This window comes from Diabrotica virgifera, chromosome 6 (genome assembly GCF_917563875.1).
Source record: "Diabrotica virgifera virgifera chromosome 6, PGI_DIABVI_V3a".
Taxonomy (NCBI): domain Eukaryota; kingdom Metazoa; phylum Arthropoda; class Insecta; order Coleoptera; family Chrysomelidae; genus Diabrotica; species Diabrotica virgifera.
In genome coordinates this window covers 235,229,373-235,241,399 of record NC_065448.1, presented here as the reverse complement: position 1 = coordinate 235,241,399, position 12,027 = coordinate 235,229,373, and the positions used below count along the sequence as shown (strand labels likewise).

General features: G+C 32.4%; 1 protein-coding gene and 1 pseudogene across 14 annotated transcripts in view; one reads left to right on the top strand and one right to left on the bottom strand.

The window, feature by feature from the left end:
• The first annotated feature begins 205 nt into the window (after window positions 1–205).
• On the top strand, window positions 206–305 carry LOC126887548 (U6 spliceosomal RNA; annotated as a pseudogene).
• Window positions 306–3,346: 3,041 nt separating this feature from the next.
• Window positions 3,347–12,027, bottom strand: part of LOC114335908 (protein unc-80 homolog) — a 180,207-nt gene continuing 171,526 nt past the window's right edge. For 10 of the 14 annotated variants that reach the window (XM_050654753.1, XM_050654759.1, XM_050654761.1 and 7 more), the window contains one exon: window positions 4,334–4,730. In XM_050654753.1, the coding sequence (XP_050510710.1) occupies window positions 4,460–4,730 (271 nt within the window). In that variant the 3' untranslated portion in view covers window positions 4,334–4,459. Of the gene's footprint in view, window positions 3,580–4,333; window positions 4,745–12,027 lie in introns of those variants that run through there. The other 4 variants (XM_050654754.1, XM_050654762.1, XM_050654763.1 and 1 more) reach the window with 4 other exon arrangements.

Here is a 12,027-nt window from a genome sequence, read left to right as displayed (position 1 = left end):
AAAATATCATGACTTATCAATACCCATACAAATCAGGTTACTACGATGTTATATCTTTCCTCTACTGTTGTACGGAGTTGAGTCGTGGACTCTCACAGACGCCACATACAAAAAAATTGAGGCTTTCGAAATGTGGCTTTATCGTCAAATCCAGAAGAAATCTTATAGATACCGGTGTTTTATTAAGAGTACAAAAAGAAAAAAAGTACTCGCTTCGGCGGTACATATACTAAAATTGGAACGATACAGAGAAGAATAGCATGGCCCTGAAGTTGTAAACTAGGCGTAATTTGTTAATATGGTTTGAAAAAATTAAAAAAAAACAAAAAATATATAAAAAAAGATCATATAATAAAAAAATAGAAACAAAAAAAGAAAAATAACAAAAAAAAGTAAAAAAATAACAAAAAAAATAAAAAAAGTGTTCACCACAAATTAAAATATGTAATAAAAAATATATAATATAATATGTATCAAAAAAATAATATTGTAGTATTTATGTTATGAAATAAGAAATTTATGACTATGAATCTGCAATCAATCACAAACAAGTCTGGCTAATTGCCAATAACCACAATAAAACAGCCAAAATTGAATATCTCGGTCACATCATGAGGAACATGATATGGACTGCTGCACCTAATTTTACAATGAATAGTAGAAAGAAAACGAGAACCAGGAAGGCGAAGGATTTCCTGGTTGAAAAATCTACTTATGTGGTTTAACACAACAACCACAAATCTTTTCAGAGCAGCAGTGTGCAAAGAACAGATTGCCATGATGGTCGCCAACATCCGAAACAGATAGGCACCACAAGAAGAATCTCTGGATGCTGCTAGCTCGTTCATCCTCCAAACAGTTGGAACAGTAGAGTCAAGGACTGCTATTTCGTTTTTCTGGTGTTCAATTGGATAAAAGACTGGTAAGGCTCCTAATTATTTTACTTCGGTGCTTTCTGGTCTTCTTCAGTAGTTATTTTGTTTCATCCCCACTTCAAATGTTATCGTCAATTTTTAGACGTTAATTTGACTGCCTTTTCTTCAATGCAAATGAATGAAAATTTGCAGATATATGCATTCACAGGAACAATACACGAATATTCAATAATTTTTTTTTATATTTATTAATTGTTTAAATAAAAAAACGGTTTTAATGAAAATTCTTAAATTCTCTTGTTTTTTACAATATAGAAACTTGAAACTTTTACATATTGTAGCTAATTATATGAACTATACATAATTTCACTTTTTACGTTAATTGTTTACGTTATGCTTTTTAATTAAACAATAAAGTTTCAAATTTTTTGCCGATTCCGAATACTTTTCATGTTTGTACATCATGTTTATAAACATCCTAATCGGCGACAATTTTGAACGCTCATATCTTTGTTTATATAAACATTGGCGCTTATTCGTGTCAAATTTCAATACGATACGAAACACAACTTCAACCAAAACTCGAATTCAAAAAAATTGTGTTTTTAACGTAGTCTTAGAAAAAACAGCGGTAGAGACGTTTCGGGCTGCAATTAACATTAGAATTCGTTTTGGCGTAATAATTCAAAGTTTGTTATGAACCCTTAATGGGTGGAGTGGAAATTAACAGGGTCTACACCGTGCAATAGTAAAATATTAGAAGAGATGAAAAGACTCCGAAAACTGTAATAGGTGTAAATAATGATTTTGATTTAAGAAATGAATGAAGAAATTACAGAAAATGTACAATGTATGTATCAAATGTTGAAATAAATGCAAAAAATATTCATATTCATCCTTTTTTTTTAAACATGACGATATATTTTAATGTTTGAAAAATGTAAGAAAGACTAAAAAGTAAAAAATAAAAAAATATGAAAAAAAAAAAATTTTAAGAAACGCTTTTCTTTGGTTACGAGTGACTAAAATTAAAAATTTTAAAACATCAACTAAAAAGCAAAAAATAAAAAAATAAAAAACTGTTAGACTGAATATAAAAAAATCACACATTCGTTAAAAAATTGAAAAAATCTAACACATTCGTTAAAGAAAAGCGTGGGGCGCGTCTTGATCGAATAAACAGTTTGAGGATAGATACTTTTTTAATTTTCGCGCCCTACGCTTTTCTTTAACTAATGTGTTCTTTTACGAATGTGTGAGATTTTTGTTTATTTATTCTGTCTAATAGTTTTATATTTTTTTTATTTTTTGCTTTTTAGTTGATTTTTTTTTAATTTTTAATTTTAGTCACTCGTAACTAAAGAAAATCGTTTCTTAAAAATGTTTTTTTTCATATTTTTTTATTTTGTCTTCATCTTCATATTCTTATCTACCAAGTGTATTATTAAAACAATGTCAGTATTTTTCATATTTATTTAAACAACTACAGGTATACTGTTATATATTATCTAATAATCTTATAATATATTAAATATATGCTAAAAATCTGCTACAGTCACGTATTTTATTAAATAAGGTTGTTCTCGTCTTGAACATCAAACACCATTAACAGCGACTGATGTGAAGATGACTTCTCGCTTGGGCCCAGCAGAGCTGTCTTCTCGCCGTTTTCGTTGAGGCTGCAATCCGGAGAAGAATTGTCCATCAAAAGAAAATTATTCGTTGTGGTAGCGCTCCTCATGGAGACAAGAAGAAAATAAGATAATAAGACGAAAATATCTATGTAAGCTCTCACATAGTGTGCTTCTGGACGCAAATAATCAGCCTCATATTGCCAAAGTAGTGAAAGAAAATCATCTACAACGAAAGAGATGGAGGATATTGGAGCATCCACTCTATAGTCCCGATTTATCGCTTTGTGATTTTCACACATTTGGCTAATAAACAATCACAAGAATTCTTTGATCACTGTATACATAGGAAGTTAGTGAAGCAAGGAATAAATGCCTTCAGTGGTAATTATTTGTTGATATATTTACCAATAAATTTTTTCTGAACCAAAGATGAATTTCAGTTTTATTGAACATTTATAGTGCTATCACGAGGTTATCTTGTGTCACTGGATGGGACTGGAGACTGCTATGAATGATAGTCTCTTCCTTAGGGCTGCAAATGGAACTGGTAATCTCTGGATGCTGCTATCTCGTTCAACCTCCAGACAGCTGGAACAGTAGACACAAGGACTGCTATTCCTTTCTTTTGGTGCTCAACTGGATAAAAGACTCTTGTAAGGCTCCTACTTATTTAATTTCGGTGCTTTCTGGTCTTCTTTATTTATTTTCCTCCCTCCACACTTCAAATGCGATCGTCTATCTTCTACGGAACTGAGTTCCTCTTTTTGGTCTTCATCTTTATACTTCTTTAGCTACCAAATTGATTTTTTTAGTGTATTATTAAAACAATGTCAGTGTTTTTCATATTTATTTAAATAATTAGTTAAACAACTACAGATATATTTCTAATAATCTTATAATGTAGACTATAAATCTGCTAAACAATTAATAATACTTTATAGAACCAGTCACGTATTTTACTATATAAGGGTGTTCTCGTCTTGAGCATCAAACACCATTAACAGCGACTGATGTGAAGAAGACTTCTCGGTTGGGCCCAGCAGAGCTGTCTTCTCGCCGTTTTCGTTGAGGCTGCAGTCTGGAGAAGAATTGTTCATCAAAAGAAAATTATTCGTTGTGGTAGCGCTCCTCATGGAGACAAGAAGAAAATAAGATAATAAGACGAAAATATCCATGTAAGCTCTCACATAGTGTGCTTCTGGACGCAAATAATCAGCCTCATATTGCCAAAGAGGATATTAGAGCATCCACTCTATAGTCCCGATTTATCGCCTTGTGATTTTCACACATTTGGCTAATAAACAATCACAAGAATTCTTTGATCACTGTATACATAGGAAGTTAGTGAAGCAAGGAATAAATGCCTTCAGTGGTAATTATTTGTTGATATATTTACCAATAAATTTTTTCTGGACCAAAGATGAATTTCAGTTTTATTGAACATTTATAGTGCTATCACGAGGTTATCTTGTGTCACTGGATGGGACTGGAGACTGCTATGAATGATAGTCTCTTCCTTAGGGCTGCAAATGGAACTGGTAATCTCTGGATGCTGCTATCTCGTTCAACCTCCAAACAGCTGGAACAGTAGACACAAGGACTGCTATTCCTTTCTTTTGGTGCTCAACTGGATAAAAGACTCTTGTAAGGCTCCTACTTATTTAATTTCGGTGCTTTCTGGTCTTCTTTATTTATTTTCCTCCCTCCACACTTCAAATGCGATCGTCTATCTTCTACGGAACTGAGTTCCTCTTTTTGGTCTTCATCTTTATACTTCTTTAGCTACCAAATTGATTTTTTTAGTGTATTATTAAAACAATGTCAGTGTTTTTCATATTTATTTAAATAATTAGTTAAACAACTACAGATATATTTCTAATAATCTTATAATGTATACTATAAATCTGCTAAATAATTAATAATACTTTATAGAACCAGTCACGTATTTTACTATATAAGGGTGTTCTCGTCTTGAGCATCAAACACCATCAACAGCGACTGATGTGAAGATGACTTCTCACTTGGACCCAGCAGAGCTGTCTTCTCGCCGTTTTCGTTGAGGCTGCAGTCCGGAGAAGAATTGTCCATCAAAAGAAAATTATTCGTTGTGGTAGCGCTGCTCGTGGAGGGCAGACTGTGGATGTCTGGTGACGCAAGTGGGGGGAACGCTTTGGGGGACGATTCCAGAGTTTCCTTGAGGTGCATCACTGGGTAGGATTCCCTGGAAAAGTAGGCCTATGCAGAGCGTAAAGTAAATCTCGGTTTTGAGAATATTTTGAGAACTAATCTATTAGGTATTTTATTGTGAATGCGACAACAACTTTATATGTTTATTATGCCTGGTTGCACCAACAGATATTAAACTTAAGACGTACCTTAAGCCTTAAGCTTAAATATAAATGTAAATACTTATGGTCTGGGGCCACACTACTGTCTAATGACGTTAATCATCGCATTATTTGACATATTTCTAATGCAAATAATGAGATAATTAACGGTATTACACGCTAGTGTGGCCAAAGAAATAAAGTATAAGCTGAGCTGGGCTTTAGCTTAACATCTGTTGATGCAACCAGGCATTAATAATTTAAATTGCAAATTTAAATTTAAATTACAAAATAAATTGATGAAATTATTGTAAACGGTACCTCACGTTGAGATAGGCCAAATGTTTACTTACTCCCCTTACTCCCAGAATTCACTGTTTTTCTTTTTTGGGTTCTGTGTGATAAAAAGTAAGACTCAGCGCAATTTTAGGCTGTCACCCGCTCTCCCTACCCCAAAACGTAATTTTTTCGTCTTTATTTTTTTTTTCGATGAGTTGCAAGCAATCGAAGTTTCATAAAATTCACATGCATAGTTGAGTCTTTCATAAAGCTCGTGTATTTTTATAGACCGGCATGTTGTGTGTATATAACTTAAACATTTTTTTTTTCGAAAAAAACATGTAACTACACTCACCGGCATAAAATTCAGCCACTAAAAATTTTTGATTAAGTTTGACAATTTATATCTTTATTATTTGTACTCCGATTTTCAAGTTTATATCATCATTTTGTAGGCACATGCATCGGTAAGGTTTTTTATTATTCCGGTAACAAAAAAAATTTGCTTAGATGGCATTATACGGGGCTGAATGGAAGCGTTGTATTTTCTCCTAACTTTAAAAAATTCTGTGGAAAAATTGAAGAGCTATTTTTGTTTTATAGTCCTTTTGTGTTATCCCGGATGAATCACTAAGATATTGTTTTTGGAATTATCCGAATATTTTTTTTTGTAAGAGCTGCACAATTTATTGTAAATAAAAACACTGATTGACTCATAAACATAAATAACTTAAATAGAGTTTGGATTGATAAGATTAGAATGGCCCACATGTAGCCCAGATCTCAGTCCTATCGAGAATTGAAAATAGTTATTCGCCCCAACTCCCAAAACTCCGTTTTTTTAAAGGTTTTTGCCAGGTTTTGCGCGGTTAATCACATGTTTTGAGATCGATCCAACCTGAAATAATCTGTCATAGTATTCATATTTAAAAAAGCAAATATAACCATCGTTTATGCAAAAAACCAGGTTTTCAAGGTTATTCTAGGGTTTTTACTAGATTTGCTGAACTCTTCTTATTTTTCTACATAATGTTTATAAAATAACAGGAGGCGATGTATTTCTCATATTCAGAGAAGCTAGAGATTTCTTGAAACCTGCGAAAAACCTGGTTTTAAATTGTTTTTGGGAGCGCATTCCAAAGAATGTTACTACTACCATTAAAATATGCATTTTTCGTAAAGTTTAGTTTAATAAAAAGACTAAGTTTTCACTCTAATGGCATATAGCATATCCCACCAGAATGAAAACAATGGGAACCTTCTCTGGTTACACCTCCGAGGCTTCTACAATTTGCAAGCCATACGGATGCTGAGACTAAGGAAGATGAGGGAATTATACAATTTACAATTCACGTCCCATCTGCTCAGCGCGGTAAAGTTCCAACGAGACTGGTTCCCTTCATACTCCACACAGAGTAAATGTAAATAAAAAATGAATAACCATTTTCAATTTCGTTGCAAAACGAAAATACAGCCGAACCATATTCCAGTCCAATCAGAGAGTGCTGCAAGCACCTCTACCGGTTTCGAAACTTATTAGTCTCTCATCAGGAGGCACATATGCTGCTCTCCCCGATCCAACCAAAACAAACCCGAGCGTTAACTTAGTCTTTTGCTAGCAGTTGCCGCTAGGGCATCTATGCCATTTCGTTCGTTGCAATTCGGGACTGCACGCTCGGGTTTGTTTTGGTTGGATCGGGGAGAGCAGCATATGTGCCTCCTGATGAGAGACTAATAAGTTTCGAAACCGGTAGAGGTGCTTGCAGCACTCTCTGATTGGACTGGAATATGGTTCGGCTGTATTTTCGTTTTGCAACGAAATTGAAAATGGTTATTCATTTTTTATTTACATTTACTCTGTGTGGAGTATGAAGGGAACCAGTCTCGTTGGAACTTTACCGCGCTGAGCAGATGGGACGTGAATTGTAAATTGTAGAATTCCCTCATCTTCCTTAGTCTCAGCATCCGTATGGCTTGCAAATTGTAGAAGCCTCGGAGGTGTAACCAGAGAAGGTTCCCATTGTTTTCATTCTGGTGGGATATGCTATATGCCATTAGAGTGAAAACTGAGTCTTTTGCTTGCAGTTGCCGCTAGGGCATCTATGCCATTTCGTTCGTTGCAATTCGGGACTGCACGCTCGGGTTTGTTTTGGTTGGATCGGGGAGAGCAGCATATGTGCCTGCTGATGAGAGACTAATAAGTTTCGAAACCGGTAGAGGTGCTTGCAGCACTCTCTGATTGGACTGGAATATGGTTCGGCTGTATTTTCGTTTTGCAACGAAATTGAAAATGGTTATTCATTTTTTAGTTTAATATTTCATGATACTTCAGGTTTTATAGCATTAGAATAGCATTTAAAGGTTATGAAAAATATGTAGCATAAATATTTTCAGGTTTTAATCTCTAGCTTTTCTAAATATGGGAAATACATCTTCTCGTGTTATTTTATAAACATTTTGAAAACGTTAAATGCTGTTTTTACTGAATGCTAAAAAATATGCTGTAGAAAGGTGAAAAAGTTCGGTAGTTACAGAAAAAACACCGAATAACCCTTGAAAATCTGGTTTTTCGCTTAAACGATACATAAAACCAGATATTATAGTCTGGGCTGATTATCGGAGAATAGGCCATTTTTGGGAAAAGTTATTTACCAGCAATTTTATTGCTGGAATCGAATCTTATGATTGTATATATTAATAATTTAGATATGCAAAGTCCGCAGATAGTGTGCTACTTTTTTTATAAACAAAATGGCGCACGAAAATCGTGTTTTTTTCAATTTTTGCTCTATAACTCCAAAGATTTTAACTTTAGACCAAAAACACTCAAATAAAAATTCACCACAATTAAATTATGCATAGAGATGTGTTTTTTCCGATTTACTTCGACGAAAACTTTCCCCGGAAAAAGCGGGTTTTTCCAACAAAATCTTTAATTTTCAACTAAACTTTTAGATAAGTAGTTGTTAATCAATAATTAAATAACTTGGTAACGTAAAAGCCCTTTCCGTATATATTATAATTCCAGAAGCCGATGGAAATTGAATGAACAGTTTAGCAACAATTGAAATGTTAATTAAAAATTTACGGTCGCTATAAAAATGACAATAATTAGGATGCATAAGAATAACTATGATTTGTTCATAAAAAGACACTATACCTATCTAATGTACTTTACAGAATTGAAATTGGACTATTTAAGCGGCCTCAGGAATATTTTAAAATTATAAACAATTTTTTGGCTTATAAACAAATAGAATATCTCGGGAAATATTAAACTAAATTAACTTGTGAAAACGGTATTCGAAAGACAGCGGCAGGACGCTACTTTTAAAAGAAAAAACGTTTAATTATGGCGAGTGGTTCCTGAGATACCACCGGTCAAAGTTGACCGAAATTTACGACAAAGATATAAACAATAGGATCATAATTTTCAAACCATCACCTTTTTATTTTTGTCCTCTTTCTCCACACCAATTTTCATATCTTTAAAATCCTCATAACATATATTATTATAATAAAAACTATCGATAATACGTGTGAAAATTGCCAAAAATAGCAAAATTCCAATCAAAAATTAGGTTGGAGAAAATGTAACCCTCAAAGTTCAAAATCGGTATACGTTAAAAAAATGCATTTTCTCGGCTTCCCATGAAGCAATTTCCTTCATTTTTTTTCCCAAGTAACTCGAGTGGAGCCATCGAACTAATGCATTATTAAATGTCAAACTTGCTTTTGTTTTGTTATAAAAATTAATTTATTTATTATAACACAATATTTTAATTTGTTTAAATAAAAATTGTTTAAATAATTATACAGCTTTCAAATGAGAATATGTATGTTTTTAACTTTAAAAGGTACACTTGTAGTAAGTTTATCTAAAAAAAAAGCCTACAACTGGAAAAAATATGTAATTTTCTGTTCTTATAAATAATTTAATCTATTATAACAAAACAAAAGCAAGTTTGACATTTAATAATGCGTTAGTTCGATGGCTCTACTCGAGTTATTAGGGAACAAAAAAAGAATGAAGGAAATTGCTCCATGGGAAGCCGAGAAAATGCATTTTGTTAACGTATACCGATTTTGAACTTTGAGGGTTAAATTTTCTCCAATCTAATTTTTGATTGGAATTTTGCTATTTTTGGCAATTTTCACACGTAACATCGATAGTTTTTATTATAATAATATATGTTATGAGGATTTTAAAGATATTAAAATTGATGTGGAGAAAGAGGACAAAAATAAAAAGGTGATGGTTTAAAAATTATGATCCTATTGTTTATATCTTTGCCGTAAATTTCGGTCAACTTTGACCGGTGGTATCTCAGGAACCACTCGTCATAATTAAACATTTTTTCTTTTAAAAGAAGCGTCCTGCCGCTGTCTTTCGAATACCGTTTTCATAATTTAATTTAGTTTAATATTTCCCCAGATATTCTATTTGTTTATAAGCCAAAAAATTGTTTATCATTTTAAAATATTCCTGAGGCCGCTTAAATAGTCCAATTTCAATTCTGTAAAGTACATTAGATAGGTATAGTGTCTTTTATGAAAAAATCATAGTTATTCTTATGCATCATAATTATTGTCGTTATTATAGCGACCGTAAATTTTTAATTAACATTTTAATTGTTGCTAAACTGTTCATTCAATTTCTATGGACTTCTGGAATTATAATATATATGGAAAGGCTTTTATGTTACCAAGTTATTTAATTATTGATTAGCAACTACTTATCTAAAAGTTTAGTTGAAAATTAAAAATTTTGTTGGAAAACCCGCTTTTTCCGGGGAAAGTTTTCGTCGAAGTAAATCGGAAAAACACGTCTCTATGCAGAATTTAAAGTTAAAATCTTTGGAGTTATAGAGCAAAAATTGAAAAAAAACACGATTTTCGGGCGCCATTTTGTTTTTAAAAACAGTAGCACACTATCTGCGGACTTTGCATATCTATATTATTAATACATACAATAATTAGATTCGATTCCAGCAATAAAATTGCTGGTAAATAACTTTTCCTTGTATTTTGCTAATTAGCCCAGAGTATTATATTTTCTTATTGATGAGGCCTGAAAATATTATTTTTTTTTACATTTTTTGAATTAATTCATGTTATGAATTTGAGATGGTTTAATTGAAGTTGTATTGATCTCAAAAAATATCGCCTATAGTATCCCTAAATATTCCTAAACATCCCTAAATAACCCCTCAAAAATTCGCAAAACTCTAAAAACCTTAAAACATGGTTTTTGGGGAGTTTAAACACGTTTCTACAATTTGTGAATATCCAAAGGGACCCAGTTACTTTAAATTAGTTATAACTCAGAAAACTTTGATTTGATCAATTTTGAAACCCAAAAATGTGGAACATCTCAAAATATCCCTAAAAATAGAATCCTTCGGTATGCTTCGAATCCTTCGATTTTTTTAATGGAAATATCTGGAAAAAATCAGAAATATATTTTTTGATAAAATACACAAAAAAAATCTGCACATATCTGAAAAAGAAATTGTGCGCTTTTTGCGAAAAAAAATTGTAAATTTAGGTTAAGTACACTTATTGTAAGTTTTCTAAAAGCCCCAATTATCCGTTGTATTCTTTAATCACAGAGAACTTAAATGAAAAAAGTTGAATTGTGGGTGGACATTTTTCCGGTCGACAACTTGATGGCGGTTACCCTTTAAAATTTTTTGTTTTAAAATAGTGTAGGAAATAGAGGTTGAACCTCGCAAACTGGACACAAGTCCGGTTTTATTTTTTTTTTCTGGTTTATCAAGGGGTGCTTATTATGAGACTAACTTTTTCTTAAAAAATTTCGCCCAGGAACCCCATTTTCATCCCTTCTAAGGGGGTAATTTGTGGTTTTTTGCGAAACGTAGCCCTTCCTGTACGTTTTGCAAAATATTTCCTTAATAGAAAATTTCTATTAAGGAAATATTTTATATTATATTATATTTATTAAGGAAAATTCTAAAATATTTCCTACTATTTATTTCCTGACGGCGCCCTATTTATTTCCCTTTGGGGGTGGCGCCCCAAAGATGACAAATTTTTAAAAAAGATGTTTAAAAAAAAATTATTCCCTAACTGTAATGGGAATCAAGAAGAAACTCTGCGGCAATTAATCACAAATAAGTGGCTGGTTTTTTGGTATAGGTTTCATTTAAGGGCAATTGCTCATTTTTTAAGTACAGGGTACCTTTTAAAAAACCACTTTTTATACCACCAGATTACCCATGTACTGGTTTTATTTACAAATTTATATAATACACCCCATATTTTCCCCGGAACCACCCCAAAAAAAAGGAGAATTAATAAAGGAAATATGTAAAAAATTGATTTTGGGCGACGACTGTGGCTTTAAGGTGCAAAGAAAGTAAAATATGCATAGGTCATAATGTGTAGCAGACAGTGTGTTCTTTTATTTGCCATATACAGGGTGAGTCACGAGGAACTGTACATACTCCTACCTCGTATAGAGGCTCCTATGGGGAATAACAAATGACCATTAAAAAGTGTCTGCTCCCATTGTTTAATAATATAGGGCGAGTTTCGCATTTTGACAGAAATTTGTATTCGTCATAATTTTTGAACGGTCAGATCGATGTGTCTCTTATTTTGGCCAATCGTTACACTATTACCACCTAATCAACTAATTTATTCAAACTAAAAAAAAATCAGGTCCGGCTGTAAAAAAATTAGTTCGTTTGGGTCTTAGAAAAAATTTCACCCTGTATACGCTTTTTGAAAACTCTAATATGAATTTTACAAATAAGACAAATAGGCAATTAAAATGGCATATTTATTTTTTCCCCACACGGTTACTTAATTTTTTATTAAAAAATCAAATTTGTCAAAATCGGAATTTTCTAAAAATGAAAAAAAAAATGAACTCACGGTTTAACTCGC